The sequence below is a fragment of the Anguilla anguilla genome, chromosome 2 (genome assembly GCF_013347855.1).
Source record: "Anguilla anguilla isolate fAngAng1 chromosome 2, fAngAng1.pri, whole genome shotgun sequence".
Classification (NCBI taxonomy): domain Eukaryota; kingdom Metazoa; phylum Chordata; class Actinopteri; order Anguilliformes; family Anguillidae; genus Anguilla; species Anguilla anguilla.
Genome location: NC_049202.1, coordinates 69,661,313 through 69,679,247, shown reverse-complemented (window position 1 = coordinate 69,679,247; position 17,935 = coordinate 69,661,313). Strand labels below are relative to the sequence as shown.

At 49.5% G+C, this 17,935-nt stretch overlaps 1 protein-coding gene across 1 annotated transcript in view; it reads left to right on the top strand.

Moving 5' to 3' along the window:
- The window catches only part of LOC118220171 (rab11 family-interacting protein 4A-like), a 45,706-nt gene that overhangs the window by 8,706 nt on the left and 19,065 nt on the right, over positions 1–17,935 (top strand). Inside the window, exons 2-3 of the mRNA XM_035403861.1 lie at positions 3,341–3,428; positions 7,215–7,300. Coding sequence (XP_035259752.1) covers positions 3,341–3,428; positions 7,215–7,300 — 174 coding nt within the window. The remainder of the gene's footprint in view (positions 1–3,340; positions 3,429–7,214; positions 7,301–17,935) is intronic.

The window sequence follows — 17,935 nt, the reverse complement described above, 5'->3', positions numbered from 1 at the left end:
TAGGGTCTCGTTCGTTCCCCACTGCAGTTACTTCCATCTGCTCACCTGCTCGTTAAAAGCGTTCAATGACGAGCAAAATAAGAGGCTTTTGCGTTTCGGTCCGAAGGCCTGCAACTAAGACATCATCAAACAGTCCATTTTGAGAAGCTTTGGCCCAGTTCGGTGTGGACAGAGGGAGGGTCAGGGGCTCCCGGGGGGTGGGGTGGGGTGGGGGGGGGGGAGGGGGGGGTGGCGGGGGAAGGGTAGGCCCAGGAGAGCCATGAGGAGCATGCAGAGCTCTAAAAGGCTGCAACTCCAGCACATGTCACTCACGCTGGTGAGTCTTAAGGCCAGTTAAGATCAGTGATTCGCAACGAGGCTGGATGCAACTTGCAAAATTCCAAGACGTCTGATTGCAAACGTTCTAAAAACTGCACTTGGCGATTTGAACAAGGTGGGTCTTCTGAGACCCCAGGCAACGGCTTCAGACGCTCTGCGACTAACCCGTTCACACCGCTGCAGTTTTCTCTGCAACGTTCTAAAACCGTTTCGTCTCGTCGCGAGTCATCTGAACTGGCCTTTAGAAAATAACTGCCCCCGAGGTTTCTCACTTATTAATGCTTATTAAGTGTCTGGTTGAAGAGTCATTTGAGTGCCGTTCAGAGAGTGCTGATTCATGCCTGACAAAGAGGGATCGCCACTTCAAGTCAGCGTCGCTCAATTACCGACCTCCTTTGTGAGTCTTTACTTGGTGTTCTCATTCAGGTGGACTCAAATCTCCTGTCTCAGTATTAAATAAGATCCTGTCGCTTGCCGCTTGCTCTCGCGGTTGACTGTAAGTGCTGGCAGTGTGCATACGGATGGTACAACATCGTGTGCAGCTTTTCGACTTGATTTGTGGAATCTGAATATTTGAATATGTGCTAACATCAAATAGTTTCCCTTCGAGCTTTGACCCAAACCTCGTCACGTGGGGTTTCTTCTCCTATTCCTGTTAGCTTTCACCTCAGCTGTAACCTGTTCAACCCATTTTATTTGCTGACTACTACTTTACACCAGGCTGGCCAGTGGAGGACGGGCTCCCCCTAGCTGGGTTCCTCGCGAAATTTCTTCCCATTGGGGAGTTTTTTCTGACCACCGTTTGAGGGTTTTCTCCTCACTGGGAGTTTTTTTTTTACCTTACGTACCTGCTATCTGGGGGTTCAGGCCTGGTGTTTGCTCTGCTTGCTCTTTTTGCTCTGTCTTCCTGCCTGGCTACTCTGTAAAGTGTCTTGTGTGACAGTTCTCTGTAAAAAAGCGCTATGCAAATAAAATTGAATTGAATTGAATTTTATTGAATTTTGGGAAAGCAGGCTGGGTCACTGGCTCAGCCCCATTTCTCAGTGCCGTGTCCCCTGTGGGACTGAGCGGCCTCTGTCTGGGACCCCTCCGGACCGCTCACAGCCCAGCGGCCTGCTTTCGTGCCCTCAGGATCAGGCTGATTTCTCTGCATGTGGGGTGAACCAGCGGCAGCTCCAGACACGGACGATCAGAAAAATAATCTTTTCCAGTTGGAAGTAAATAATCTAATCTGGTGTCCTTATTTTTTTTCACTCCTGGGGTTTTTTTTTTTTTTTTTTTTTTTCAGTGTCCCAGACCTGTGACCCTTTTCCACAGAAATCCCGCCGTTTGACCCAGATGTTCTGTAACGGATTGCAGGCTTAGGGACACACATCTGCCAGTCAGCACTCAGACAGCTGGGGCCTCGTACGTAGATATCATACCCAACATGCCGTGTGACCGAAGAGCCAGATGCTAATGTGCTGGATTTCCACAAGCCTGTCTCCCTAGCAACAGCAGTGCATTGCCACTGAAAGTATATTATGTATACCCCCTCCCCAGTAAGATTAAATTTGCCTGTAAATGAATTCTTCCACAAGACAAAGCTCCCAAGCATACCTCAAAATCAATTAGAAAATGGTTAAGTGTACAGAATTACTGTACTGCAGTGGCCATCTGTTACATCCCCCTGCCTCTGCTTGTCTGGGTAGCGCAGCTGAGGCTAATTGCTTGATTGCCTGATTGCCTCCACCTGCCTGTGGCCAACATAAGCCCTGCAGTAAGAGGCTGAAGGGGTCTTCTTTGGGCTTGTCATGTTGGGATTTTGTGTGTGTGGTTTGTGGTTTTGTGGAGATCTTTTCTTGTTTTGTGAACTTTGCGGGTTTTTGTTTGTTTTGGTTTGTGTTTTAGTTTGTAACTTGTATTCCTCCTATAACTCCTGTGCAGGGTGTTCAGCTGCTCTCTGACAGCAGGAGGCCCTTCTCCTGTGCGTCAGGGTGTTCAGCTGCTCTCTGTAGGCAGGAGGCCCTTCTCCTGTGCGTCAGGGTGTTCAGCTGCTCTCTGTAGGCAGGAGGCCCTTCTCCTGTGCGTCAGGGTGTTCAGCTGCTCTCTGAAAGCAGGAGGCCCTTCTCCTGTGCGTCAGGGTGTTCAGCTGCTCTCTGAACGCAGAAGGCCCTTCTCCTGCGCAGAGCTCTCAGTCTGCTCTGGGAGCCCAGGAGCCTCGTGTAAACCTGATTCATTATTCAGAACTGCAGATGAAGTCGCCCTCATTCTGGCGCTTTTACTAGAGGGGCACACTGGAGGGCTGGTGTGTTTTGTTATCCTTAGACCCGCTAGCCTCACGCCACTCTATAGCACCCTGCACCTCTGCTCTTGTCCATGACCCCCCCCCCCCCACTCCAACCTAACATGTCACATCTGGAGAAATGGCTTGCCGATGACATAAAACGCACTGCAGATTGAAAGTGAATTCCTAACAGAAGCAGCAGGAGAGATAAACAGGGGTGACATAGCTCAGGAGGTAAGATCGATTGTCTGGCAGTCGGAGGGTTACCGGTTCAAAACCTCGCCCTGGGCGTGTCGAAGTGTCCTTGAGCAAGACACCTAATCCCTAACTGTCTCTGGCAAATCAGAGGCATCAATTGTAAAGCGCTTTGGATAAAAGCGCTATATAAATGCAGTCCATTTACCATTTACATTTCTGATGTGTTGAGGCAGAGGGAGCCTGTGTTTGAGTGCCTGATCTAGTGCTTGTGCAGGTGATGTCTGTGGTATATCTGATCTAGTGCTTGTACGGGTGATGTCTGTGGTACATCTGATCTAGTGCTTGTACGGGTGATGTCTGTGGTAAATCTGATCGGGTGCTTGTACGGGTGATGTCTGTGGTAAATCTGATCTAGTGCTTGTGTTCGTCTCTCACTCCTTAAATCTGGCCGCATGAGCCAGGAATCGTCGTCACCATGGTGATGTAATTAGAGCAGCATGTGGAGCAGGGTGGGGCTTGTGAACGTGATGCGTTCTCATGCTGGTTCCTGTCCTCCAGGTGAAGAAGCTGTCCAGATACCTGGACCCCAACGCACAGGGGCGCATCAGCTTCAGAGACTTCTGCCACGGAGTGTTCGCCATCAAAGGTAAGAGCGCACGGGGAACAGGGGCGTCTATGACATCATTTCCTTTACTTTTTCACTCTTCCATTGGATTGCGTCTTAGATTTTCAGCTTTAGGTGAGAGTTTGATAAGGGTCATTGTAACAAGTCCCAATGAACCACACATGAGGCACAGAGGTGTATGATGCACACGGTTTATTTCACGCACGGACCACAATACTGCCACTGTCGTCGCTGTCGTTGTTGTCGTCGCTGTCGTTGTCGTCGTCGCTGTCGTTGTCGTTGTAGGCTGGAGCCTATCCCAGCGTGCATTGGGCGAGAGGCAGAAATACACACTGGACAGGCCGCCAATCTGTCGCAGGGCACACACACCGTTCACTCACACACTCACAACTTTGGGCAATTTAGAGTCTCCAATTAGCCTAACCTGCATGTCTCTGGACTGTGGGAGGAAACCGGAGTGCCCGGAGGAAACCCACGCCGACACGGGGAGAACATGCAGACTCCACACAGAAAGGCCCCAACCCGAGATTCAAACCCACGACCTCCTTGCTGTGAGGCGACAGTGCTACCCACTGCACCACCGTGCCGCCAAGTCTCGTAATGTACCTCTAATTAACAGACAGTGGAATCGTCCTTTCCTGTGAGTTAAAGAATTGGGTTTTTCATTGCGTTGCAGTCGTGGTGGCTAGGTGCTTAGAGCTGACATCCAGGTATTTACCTCCTAATATAACCGCAGGTGGTAAGCATTGCAATTTATGTGCATACCTAAGGTTCGTACTTGTATCTGTCTTATTTGGGATATTTTTAGTGCCAGGCTGTGCTTCAGTAATCCCTCGCCAGCCATGAAATCACAACACTTTCGCTTTTCATTTCGAAATCAATATTACAACTGCCCTGATATAACCGCTCATAAATTGGCCTCCTTAAAAAACTGTGTGAGCAAGCAGAACGAGGCAGAATCTTACAGTTTGTGTTTTCAGAAAGCATCCCATCGCTTTGCTCCCTCTCCCGTGAGGGAATTCTTCGCTCATCGATAGGAGCGATCTAGAGAGCACATCTATGGTACAGTAGTGAGATTGATTTGGCTGCTTTGAGAGCCTGAGGTTTTTTGAAAACTAGCAGAATGTGGTCAAAAGTGTCCGGCAGCCAGAGAAATCCGGACTGTTTTTCCATTATTAATGCTGCCTTCTGGAGTACTGAACTGAGCCCGGGGGCGTGCCGCAGAACGCTGTAGAGTAAGCACTCCTCTGTTCCCTGTGAGGAGGTCAGACAGTACTGAGCGTGCTGGACAGGGTCAGGAGGTCAGACAGTACACAGTGTGCTGGACTAACGGACGCTCAGTACCATGCAGGACAGGGTCAGGAGGTCAGAGAGTGCTGAGCGTGCAGGACAGGGTCAGGAGGTCAGAGAGTGCTGTGCGTGCTGGAGTAACAGACGCTCAGTGCCGTGCAGGACAGGGTCAGGAGGTCAGAGAGTGCTGAGCGTGCAGGACAGGGTCAGGAGGTCAGAGAGTGCTGAGCGTGCTGGAGTAACAGACGCTCAGTGCCGTGCAGGACAGGGTCAGGCAAATGGAAGTTGTTTCCAGGCAATTGCCGATAGCTACGGGTGTTGGTGAGAGAGGTGGCAGCCTCTATCCCGGCGCGTACCGACTGTGTGTGTACTGTACTGTGTGTGCCAGGGCACAGCCAGGGGCTAAACAGGACTGGCACAGCCCAGGCGGCGTCGGGCAACATGCCCGGATGCCCATGTGGAGTCCACTGATTAAGAGCCACGTCTAGGCTGATTAAACCACACAGTGCGGACAGAGGGAGGGTTTTTCCGTCATGGACTTTCTCACTCTTCATTGCATTAATGAGCGCTTTGGAGCTTGGAAATATCCAGTGCTTTTGGGCCTGAGTTCATTACCTCCTGCTGCTCACTTGTCCAAAGAGTTTTGTGTCTGTGACTGTGCGACTTTTTTTTTTTTTTTTTGAAGCTGGCATTGCCTGGGCAGGTAACGCAGCTCAAAGACCACCAAAACACAGGCTAAAATGGCGTCTGTCTGTGCACAGAATTGGGGTATGGAATTCCGCTTCCATACCCCACGAGGCAGGGAGTTGCTCCTTTCTCTCAGGCTGTTACTAATTCATGTGTTTTCACTTATTTTTCCCTCCTTGTCACTGCTCCTCCTCTGCGCATGCGTGCGCGGGGTCGTGTGGCTGAGACGTGATAAATAATGAATGCATGGGAACATAAAAGAGAGAAAACTGAGTCCTGTAATTGTTCGATGGACCTTCTGAGCGGTCAAACCATATTACCCCCCCCTCCCCCCCACTCCCCTTGCCACAAAGAAAGTAGTTTTCAGCATTCCGTCATGTGTCCTTGGAAATACCTCTCGCTCTATGAGCTGGAATTTTTATTTTTTTTTCCCCCAAGCAGCTTCAGCCTATACTAGGGATAATGTGGTGATGACTTTCAGAGCAGAAGCTTGTAAATGATTTATGCACAGAGTGGAGGTTGGACAGATGGCTTTGACAGGACAGAATGGAAATGCAGAGAATAGGCGGAAGCCGGTCGTGCTGGGCTGAGTCTGAGCCTTTAGGCCTGTGTGTGTAAACCCTTTGGCAGCTCTGCATGTAGCTCTGTTCCTCACTTTCCGTGGTCAGGCTACGGCTCTGAGAATCCTAGTAGCCATGTTGGTGAACTGGACAATAGCAGTAATGCTTTGCATTTATGTGGCACTTTTCTCACAAACTCAAGGCGCTTCGCATGTGATGAGGGGGAAACTCAACCTCAACCACCGACAATGTGTAGCACCCATCTGGGTGATTCACGGCAGCCATTCATTTTGAACCAGAACGCTCACCACACGTCAGCTGAGGTAGAGAGGGAATGGACAATCTTTAGCCAAATAAACTTGGGGCTGATTAGGTTGGGAGGTTCCAAATTCAGCAAGGACACCGGGAACCCCCCTACTCTTTGTAATAAGTGTCATAGGATTATTTCCCTTGGTTTAACAGTGTCCTCTACAGCATGTCCCCGTCACTGCACTGGGGTATCGGGATTTATTTGACCAGAGGGAAGATCGCTCCCTACTGTCCCACCGACAACACTTCCAGCCGCAACTTAGTCGTCCCAGGACGGCTCGTATCCAAGCAGTAACCAAGCCCATACAAGCTCAGCTTCAGCCATTTGGCTGGAGCTGGGTATGTGAGGTACACGATAGCATGGCAATGCTGACCCACAGCCCGATATCCGTACAGTTTCCAACTCGTTTCTACGCAAGCATAAAGCTCTTTGGAAAAATTCCCCTTACACATCCAATAATCTGCTGCATACATCCTCCTGTTTCTTCAGCTAATAAGTAACCATGGAGATCGTTACTAAGGCTCGCGTGGCTCCGCTTTGGCGGTAATCGCTCCCAATGTATGTATGCTCCATTTTAGCCCACTTATGCAATGTTCTTCTCCTTTTTTACTACCATACTTTTGTTATCTGGCATATTACAAAGCCCACACCTCAATGCACTGCCAGTGCGTCGGAAAGAGCTTCTAATGCAAAAACGGTACAGTTATTTAAGTGTCTCCAGTATTGACTTAACCACCCCGTGTAACTCATAGTCCCTCTGAATACAATGAGTACAGATTTGACAGCGTCGTACTGGAAACAGCAACAGCCGTTGTTCTGTTCTGTGTCGGTACATTCACAGTTGTCTGCGAGTTTGATGTTTTTTTTTTAATAAAAACTTGTTTTGCTGTTAAATGCCGTATTTGGTCCGGATGATGATGTGAGATGGTCCTGATCTTTTCATCCTATCCTGTGTTTCAGGCTGCGAGGAGCTCCTGAAGACCTCGCTGGGGACCCCCAGCATTGGCCGGCGAGCGTACGAAACAGACAATGGATACTACTATCAGGTACTTTGGGTGAGATGGGAGCCCCCCCAACCGCCCCCCCCCCCCCCCCCTTTTTGGATTCAGTTATGTTGCTCTCATGCCACCCTCACCAGTGACTGGTGAGCCCCAAAGTGAGACTCTAGGGCGTACTGTACGTCACCTTCCTGACTGTAGCACGTTAGCGCTTAGCACGTTAGCGCTCTGTGCGTTGACCGTGCCCCTCTGGCTGTAAACAAGGAAAGCGGATGTTTCAATATTTCGGTCCATTTGACTCTTAAATGTCCGTACGTGGACAAGATTTTTAAAGTGGGAATCTGTAATTTTTTCATATTCAATAATGCCATGTGCCTTTTCACACTGGAATATTTGTAGCAATATCATTTCGATAGTGTTTGCATTCTGAAATTTCTCCTCTGTATAAGCTGATTTTCCACTGGGGGTGTTGGGTGTGACAAGCCCGCAAAATATTCAAATATGATGATGCAAGCACAGGAACTTGAATGGCGAATGCGACAGAGCAAGCGTCTAAAATATAAAAAAAAGCTTCTTTACAATTTGGTTTGATATGCTGCTTAATATTTCCGCATCAGACGACATTGTTTGTTGTCTCTAGGAAATCTTATTTCTCAAAAATACGCTATCACTGGATTGTCTTCTAAGAAAAAAAAAAAAAAGCACTCAGTGTGCTCTTAAGAGCTTCGTTTTAAAACGGAGCACGGGTGGCAGGAGTGTGAAACCACCAGTCACCACAGATGGCGCCAAATCCACCAAAATTGAGACATGAAGGATACCCACTTAAACAGTGGGATGGGTGTCAATGGTCTGGGTAAGGGGTCAGACATGGCTCTGTTAGAACAACAGCAGCGCAGAGAGATGGTCAGTGGGGTTGTATGTCCTCAAGATGTGCAGTGCAGTGATGGCTTTAGAGAATGAGTCATGCTCATTAAAGCTCTGCTGTGGCCATGTCCTCCACATCACACACACACACACACACGCACACACACACACACACTCACAGCAGGGGATACATATAGCTATGACCTCCACATCACACACACACACACACACACAGAGCAGGTGATACATATAGCTATGTCCTCCACATCACACACACATACACTCAGACAGCAGGTGATACATATAGCTATGTCCTCCACATCACACACACACACACACACAGAGACAGCAGGTGATACATATAGCTATGTCATCTACATCACACACACTCACAGACAGCAGGTGATACATATAGCTATGTCATCCACATCACACACACTCACAGACACACACACAGACAGCAGGTGATACATATAGCTATGTCATCCACATCACACACACTCACAGACAGCAGATGATACATATAGCTATGTCATCCACAGCAGGTGATACATAACATGCTTGTGATTGTGCAGGTAAATAGAGAGAGTGGCTTATCAATTTGCTGCCCAGAAGTCACACTGGCTGTTTCCAAGTTATTATTTCTCGTTAATGTAATGAATTGTTTCGCATCTGGGCTCTGGAATACAAATAGCAATTTGCCCGTTGGCGTTGTCGTACGTCGTGTGGGTGTGTGATTTAGTGCAGTGTGACAGGCTCATTACCGGTGTGAATGCGTGATGTGCTAATTTCAGTGCTGCTGCGGCACGTGGTGCTCTGCTCTGTGTGCGCGTGCGGTTACCAGTCATGTCAACGTCTCATACCGTTTGACTTTGACTTTAAACTTTTATTTACGTGCCGTGGACGACACCATTGATTCCGTTTCTGGGTCTGTTGATCTCCTCGGTGTAGTGTAATGCCATTATGCCCGTGTAAGCAGGCTTGTTAGTGCGGTTTCATTGATCGCTCCGTTTTAATGATGTGGGAGAATTAGCCGACGCGTTCGCTTCTTTCGTTTCAGTACGTAATCGGTATGCAGGACGTGCTTCGCAGGTTTGCACAGTTTGCACTGCTGTCTTTTTGCTGGAGCGTTTCGCAATGCCAAGCAGCGTCATGCACTAATAACTAGCATTATAATTTAAATAATCAATTATACAAAGTCAGTTTTTACCATGAAAGTATATATATATATATATAATTATTATGTGATTAGATTATTTTATGCTGTGAATACAGTAACTGAAAATAGGTCTGTACAAAGATATCTAAAAAGCTCAGCAATAATAGCATAAAGGCACATTTGAAGATCATTGCCCTGCAGGTTATGCGTTGCATTTAAAATTACCATTCCTTTAATGTAAGTGAACATATTCTAAATTTTAAAAATTAAGGGTTCAGTTTGAATACACATGCTGAAATTCCCAAATATAATTTCTTTGTGAGGTCAGTAGTTATCAGATTTCATCTAAAATGATAAAGTCGTGGTGTATATAAAACCTTATTCTCCATAGTCTTCCTTTTCCTACAGTGCATAAATAAGGATTCAACTCCAAAATGAAAAGCATGAAAAATATGAAAATGTATTTAGTGTAAGCAGAGGTGTTGTATTTTGGGTGGGGGACTTTAGGATGCTTCCTGGGGCCCTGACTGACAGGAGGGTTGGGTGGTGGGGCCCAATATGAGATCTTTTTTTTGGGGCCCAAGACAATACTGACAATAGTTTAGTTTCGTAACAAAAACATACTGACACAAAGTTCCCTTGGGTTTGTGCGTTTTCTGGACTGCAATGTTTTTTCCTTGGCAGTAGAGGGCAGTGTTTAACAACGGACCAACTAGAGCTTATTTGCTGGAGGAAAAGCGATGTGCCAAGTATAATTTTCCATCAAGTTCCTCTTGCATGATTTTGGTTTCAGAGAGGAAACACATCTAATAAAATTTTTTTGTCTATTTTTCAGACTCGGCATGCTGCTTTTCAACCGACTGTTTGATAAATATCATTTGTTGAATAAATAGTCACCGCGTTTCAATGTGAATTTCAATGTTTCTCGTGAATACATTTTAACCCCTTTGCTTTTTTAAAATCTTTTTTTGTTCTGATTTTGAAAAAAATGCAAGTTCAGTATTTTCATCAAAGAGCCCGCTTACACTTCTGACCAGAAGGTGGCGCGTTCCTTCAACGCTAGCCTGTGGAACAGACCAGGCAGGCACGGAGGGCTTGCCTCTGAGCCTGTGCGTGGACCTGTCACCGCAGATACCGTTCTTCATATCTCGTATGTGCTGAGAATCGCACTTCGGATGGAACACTGAGTCAGAGAGGCCTGTTCTCATGCATTATGTCATGAGTGGTATCGTTGCGCCAGTCCAGGCTCGACAGACTTAGGGCACCAGATGAACTCTTGCTCGTGCGTTCGTGTGGTGCTCACCCTGAACGGCTTCTGTTCATGTACACTTGCACTGATGGGAGAAAACTTTCCCTGGGTTTTAAGTAGATGCTTTAATGATGTACACACCGACGGATCATAATTGATGACCTGCCGTGAGAGACACAACAGTAAGACTGCAACTGTGTCTTTGGGAGAGGCAGTGGGGGGGGGGGATGAAAGGTTGTGGCTGTAGCATTTTGTACCCTTTATCTGGCAACCTGGTAAGAAGATGCGGAGAACTGAATGGGGTCTGGTGGCAAGCATGTGATGTGTCATCAGTATGTGAGTGCAAAGCGGCCATCTAGAATAATAATGGGTAAGGAGCTGGTCCTAAATGTCTTTTGTATCCTAAAGGTCGCAATATATAGGCCCACTAGGACACTGCTGTGGTACCCTTGAGCAAGGTGTTGTACCCTGCATTGCTTCAGTATATATCTAGCTGTATAATTGGATACGATGTAAATGCTGTGTAAAAAGGTGTGTAAGTCACAATGCCTTTAATAGTAATGTAAAGGCACTGTGTCGCGGGGGGGGGGGGGGGGGGGTCGCCAGGTCTGCGAGCACATGACACACGCTGCACTGTCTGCCTGTCACTCGAGAGCCCAGATTCCATTCCCTCATTCAGCGGGACACCCGGGACCAAAGGCTCATTGTGCCAACTCGGGAAGGGGGGGGGGATATAAGTGCTCTTGAAATATTTACTAATGTTGGAACTCGACTCTCTAAGCCTTCTTGGGCTCACGGCACTACTTGAAAAAATGGCTGATCGCTCAAAACACACTTGTGTTTCAGCGGCGACGTTCCCTAGCAACCACGCACGGAATGTTCAGGTACGCGGGGCATTTGGCAGGCAGTCCGATTAGATCATATCTTCAGATATATGTGCGCTTGTGCTTTTATGAGCTGACTGTCGTCCCCTTGTCACTCTCATTTGTAGATGCAGAGATAATGTATGGGTGTAGAGACAAATGACAGGAGTGGTGATGTGGTGGAATCTGCAGCTGGGTAGTGCAGCGAAATCGATATTATAAGGAGGTGGAATTGAGCAAGCAAGGAGAGGCCAGCTGCCGTTTCGTAGACGTAGCTTCGGTTTATGGATCGGGATTTAGTCTGGTTTTAGTTCATCGTATTATCCGAACCCAGGTTGTGTTGCCATGGTGAGGCAGAGCTTGCTGTCCTTCCCAGACCAGCGAGCGTTGGTGTCAGGGGCTCTGCAAAGGCCATCATGCCCCTTATTAAGGTGACCCAAGAGCAAAAACCCTCAAAGACAAGGAGGGCTCAGAGTAAAAGGAGCTGGCTCTCGCCCCTCTAAACCGATACGCTGTTTGTGTCAGCGGTTGTCGAAAGGCCAAACTACAGGCTGTAATGCATTATTGATTTGGCAGTGCTACGTTGCTCCTGCCTCTGGTATCAGCCTGCACGGCAACTGCACGGCAACTGCACGGCGACCGTGGAGGTTAGCTCCAGGACACGCTAGCGCGAGCACTCGGGGAGAGAGAGAGCCGCAGTCTCTGCTCTCCAACCCCCGGCGTTTCTTCAGACGAGCGTTTGGAACCCCTTTTTAAGATCTCCTTAAGGGTTTGCTGTTGCGCTCAAGGAGCTGACGGGACCGAAGGAGGCGGTTTTGGGGGTACCGGACGGCCAGATTACTGCTGTGATAGTGAGAAGTGTGGGAAGGCTGTTGGCTGAAGGATCTGTTCCCATAGTGCTTTGCTGCTTTACATTTCTCATCCTGAGCCAGAGAGAGGTGAGCTTAAGCACAGCCGCGTCTGGAAAAAGAGTGGTGTACGCTTTATATATACACACACACACACACACGCACACACATGCACACACGTGCACCTGTTACACACACACACACACACACACACATGCACACATGTGCACCTGTTACACACACAAGAATGCACACACACACACACACACACACACACACACACACAAGCATGCACGCACACACACATGCACACACACACACACACATACGTGGCAGACGGTGATGATCATTCTCTCTCTCTCCCACCCTGCGCTGTTTGCTCTTTGCTCTTTCGGGCTGTTGGAGCGGTCTGGTGTGCCCGTCCCCCCTGCTGTGCTGTGCTGTGCTGTGGGGACGCTGAGCATCAGTCACGGCTCAGAGCGCAGCAGCTCTGCGTGGAGCCTGCGTGCCGTCTGGGAAACACGCGGCTGCGCTCATCCGGCCTGCGCTCATCTGGCCTGTGCTGTTTCTGAGGCCTCGTTATCACGGGTTCCAGCGCGGGTTCGGGGACGGTTCAGTTTGCATTATGAAAAGTCGTGAGAACAGCTGCCGTTTAGCAGTTTGGTAGCACAGTTAGCCGTTTAGCAGTTTGGTAGCACAGTTAGCTGTTTAGCAGTTTGGTAGTACAGTTAGCCGTTTAGCAGTTTGGTAGCACAGTTAGCTGTTTAGTAGTGCAATTAGTCTTGAATTACCCTGTGGTGCTGCGTTTGACTGAACGAACTGGACAGGCCACTGCAGTGAAGGGATGCCACAGTGTTGCATTTACTTCCTGGGTAACCTGGATTTTTTGTTTTTGTTTGTTTTATATCAATTTATATCAATTTTGTTCTCAGCTTTTGAAAAAAAACCTTGATTTAACCCGGAAAAAAACCCGATTGAGATCGAAATCTCTTTTGCAAGGGGAACCTGAAAGGGAGCTTTAGAAAAGCGTCTGGATGTATTGTCATGTATAGAACATTCTAGAGTTTCATTCATCGCTTGAGCTCAACTGGGTCGATGTGTGGAGAAGAAAAACGTGTGGGGAAGGGCCCCTGGCCCCCATCGAGCCGAGCATTGAGAGGGAGAGTGAGAGAGGGGATGGCCGGATTACAAAAATTGACGCGCGCGATTAGTAAAAAGAGGTCGTAACTACGGCAACAAAAATCTGGAAACCACTCACTCAGCTTGACCCTGATTTAGAGAAGCAGTCCAGTCAGGCACACGGGTTTTCAAATATAAATGGGAATTACATTGTCGAGCGGCGGGCGTCTGATCTTGGCTGACACGGGGCAAAAATTAGCCCGTGTGCTACGAGGGCGAGATTGAGCCGGGTCAGTGGTTAACTGGAACAGGCCGAGGGTAACGGGGGCCGGCGGCGGTGGCGACGGGGAGTGAGTGGCGGGGCGCTTTGATGAGGCGTAGCTCTGTGCTGCACCCCCCCCAACCCCCCCCCCCCCTGCTTTTCGCAGAGCGCTGCTGCCCTGTCCCCTTTGCCTGTCAGCGCGCTCCTCTAGCTCAGCTAGCTAAGACACGCTAGCTTTGCTCAGTTAGCTAAGACACGCTAGCTTTGCTCAGCTAGCTAAGACACGCTAGCTTTGCTCAGCTAGCTAAGACACGCTAGCTTTGCTCAGTTAGCTAAGACACGCTAGCTTTGCTCAGCTAGCTAAGACACGCTAGCTTTGCTCAGCTAGCTAAGACACGCTAGCTTTGCTCAGCCGCCGCCGGAGGCTTCTTTTCCTCGGGTCACGTGACTGAAACGTTCCGCTGATGGAGCCCCAGACCGAGGAGCCGCTCCTAAAACTTTTATTTTTTAAATTTACTTTCTGCTGGCAGCGGGAGCGGGCTCATCAAGGAGGGGTCACAGTGCTTATTACTCCTTACTTTCATCATTTCTCCTCGTTTTCCTCTCTTCTTTTCTGCTCTGTAAGCACGGGCCGTTCCTCATCCTCAGAGATGCCTGTGGCTGGAGAAGTGGAAATGAGCTTTAAATTATGCTGTATAATCCCCATTCTCTTCTCTCAGACCGGGAGCTAGCTCTCTCTTTCTCTCTCTCTCTCTCTCTCTCTTTCTCTCGCTCTCTCTCTCTCTTTCTCTCGCTCTCTCTCTCCCTCTCTCTCCACAAATGAGATGAGATGCTGCAGTCCCCACTGCCACCCCGCAGGCATTTAATGCTTTGATTTAGGAAAAGGGGTGAGAGGATATTTATGGTGCGGCCACTGAAGCAGCGCTGTAGTGTCCTCCCTGGAGCAGCGAAGACGCTGCAGGAGTGACTGCGGTGCCACCCTGGGCGCAGCAGGCTGGGCTGGGCCGGGCTGAGCCACAGTGTTCAGTGAGAGCAGGAGGTGCACCGCCCTGGTGTTGGACCAACCTGCCCCTGCCTCTGTCCCTGCCCTGTCCTGCCCCTACCACTGCCCCTGCCCCTGTCCCTGGCCTGTCCTGCCCCTACCACTACCTCTGCCCCTGTCCCTGCCCTGTCCTGCCCCTACCACTGCCCCTGCCCCTGTTCCTGTTCTGTCCTGCCCCTACCACTGCCCCTGCCTCTGTCCCTGCCCTGTCTTGCCCCTACCACTGCCCCTGCCCCTGTCCCTCCTCTGACCTGCCCCTACCACTGCCCCTGCCTCTGTCTCTGCCCTGTCTTGCCCCTACCACTGCCCCTGCCCCTGTCCCTGGCCTGTCCTGCCCCTACCACTACCTCTGCCCCTGTCCCTGCCCTGTCTTGCCCCTACCACTGCCCCTGCCCCTGTCCCTCCTCTGACCTGCCCCTACCACTGCCCCTGCCTCTGTCCCTGCCCTGTCTTGCCCCTACCACTGCCCCTGCCCCTGTCCCTGCTCGGTCCTGTCCCCAAACCACTGCCCCTGCCTCTGTCCCTGCCCTGTCCTGCCCCTACCACTGCTCTTGCCCCTGTCCCTGTCCCTGCTCTGTCCTGGCTCCTGTGTCTGCTCCTGCTCCTACCTCTGCTTCTGACCCTACCACAGCTACTGCCCCTACCATTGCTCCTTCCCCTACCACTGCTTCTGACCATGCTCCTGCCCCTACCTCTGCTCCTGCCCCAGCTCTTGCCCCTACCACTACTCCTGCCCCTACCACTGCTTCTGACCCTGCTTCTGCCCCTACCACTGCTCCTGCCCCTGCTTTTGCCCCTACCTCTGCTTCTGCCCCTGCTCTTGCCCCACCACTGCCCCTGCCCCTGCTCCTGCCCCTTGCTCTGCTTCTCACCCTACCACAGCTACTGCCCCTGTCCCTGCTCTGTCCTGGCTCCTGTCCCTGCTCCTGCCCCTACCTCTGCTCCTGTTCTATACGTTTTGATTAATGACCAGACAGTGATCACAAATTACTACAAATGTTCATTGTCAAGCCTGAATATATAGTGATGTAGTGCCTGTGGAACTGTCAGCTGCTTCTCCCGTCAGTGTTCTCTGAGGGTTTTTGAACAAATGGGCAGTCGATAGTATTGATCGTGCCTGATGAGGAGTGGTGCGTGGAGGTGGCACCTGTCTGTCTGCTGTGCTTTATGAAGATGTTTGTCTCTGCAGGTGGCAGGCTGCTGCTCATCTAGCTCTCCTCCCTTGACTCTTTTTTTCCATCTCTTTCTCACATTATGCATTCTTTCACATTCCTCCAGTAACGAAATCAGCCCAGCGGGATTTATGCACACTGCAGTGGTCTCAGTGAACCGGTGAGCCTGACTCCTTTTTGTGAGTGGGAGGGGTTAATGTGTCCATTATGTTGTACTGCAAGCATCTCTGATTGCCCGTTTTGGAAACAGAAACAGTGTTTGTGTGTCTGGGTGTTTTCCCTCATCATAAAATTCATTATCTTACACAGACACACATTAGTGGCAGAGATAGTTATGCATCTATGCATTTTTGTCCTGTTTTGTCTATCAGTTATAGAGTTTATTGTGTATTGTTAATTATTTTTATGAAGTAACGCAGTTCCTTTTGGTTTCAAAATGAATCATTTGGATACTGTTGGAGTCTGTTTTGGAATGTTGCTCGTATACAATTGGTAGCCGAACACAACGGCCAGATGCTGTTTTTATGCTGTCCAGATGCCCCGTGTGTGGAAGCACTGCTCCTCGCTCTGATGTGGTTGTAAAATCTGCGTTTTACTGGATGGGCATTGCTCCCGAAGTTCCAGTCCGGTCCTGCGGGTGGCGCCAGTGATTCCCCACGCCCCGCCTCTTTCCATGGGGACCAGACCTGGATCAAATACGTATTTGTTTTGGATTTAAATACTTTTCTGCGGTCTGGTTCACCTCCCCATCGCTAAGCTAGTGTTTTTGGCGGCTTCGCCTGAGCAGGCCTCCTGCAGTTCGGGCCGCGTCCCACGACCCCCCAGACTTCGGGCGGTACGGTGAAGCGCGGCCCGTCTCCTAGGAGACAGAGACTTCCTGCCGGCCGGCGCTCAGCTGTCTGACAGCGCTGGGCCTGTGGGCGGGGCCTGTGGGCTGTGACTGGAACGCTTGGGCATCACGCTACATGCGCCATGATTAGCCCTGAAAATCACCCCCCCCCCCACCCCTACCCCCCCACCGCCAATTACCCCGCTGTGCAGACACGCCTCCTTCCTCAATAACACCCCCTGTCTCTGTACTGTGTCTCCTGTGACATTTCCTCAGCCAATCAAACTGCACACAGAAATAAAGAACTTCAGACACATGAATGCATTCAGACAAATGAATGCATTGTCCACCATTTTCCACAACTTCTTCAATCCTTTTTTTTTTAACTTCATATATATTTTGCCATTGATTGCGAATAGAAAATAAATAGAAATTTGGTTTGCGGGTGCTAAAAACAAACTGAACAAATGAGTTTCAACTGTATGAGATCGTTTTGTTTTGTTTCCCCCTCTGACGCATTGTTTACTAATCACTATACGTGTCGGATGGATATAAAAAGCCAAATGGATGCAACTGTAATGAAATTGCAGGGTATTTTTAGGATGTTGAAAATCCCATGATCCTGAAAGCACATGCTGCCCAGAGCAGATACTATAATAATATATCTAGCATGGGTTTCCTTATCGAGCCTGTGTTTTTTTGTAGTTGTTCCAATGACCATGATTTGCACTTTTGTTCGTCGCTTTGGATAAATAAAAATAAATAAAAGTAATGTAACGTAGTGTTTACTTGCAGTCCTCAGACATTGCGTTTGAACGGTTTTTCTCCGCGGGATGTGATGTGGGATGTGATGCAGGATGTGATGCAGGATGTGATGCGGGATGTGATGCAGGATGTGATGCGGGATGTGATGCAGGATGTGATGCGGTCTGTTCGGATGTGATGCGGTCTGTTCGGATGTGATGTGGGATGTGATGCAGGATGTGATGTGGGATGTGATGCGGGATGTGATGTGGTCTGTTCGGATGTGATGTGGGATGTGATGCGGGATGTGATACGGGATGTGATGCGGGATGTGATGCGGGATGTGATGCGGGATGTGATGCGGTCTGTTCGGATGTGATGTGGGATGTGATGCGGGATGTGATACGGGATGTGATGCGGGATGTGATGCGGGATGTGACGCGGGAAGTGATGCGGGATGTGATGCGGGATGTGATGCGGGATGTGATGCGGGATGTGATGCGGGATGTGACGCGGGATGTGATGCGGTCTG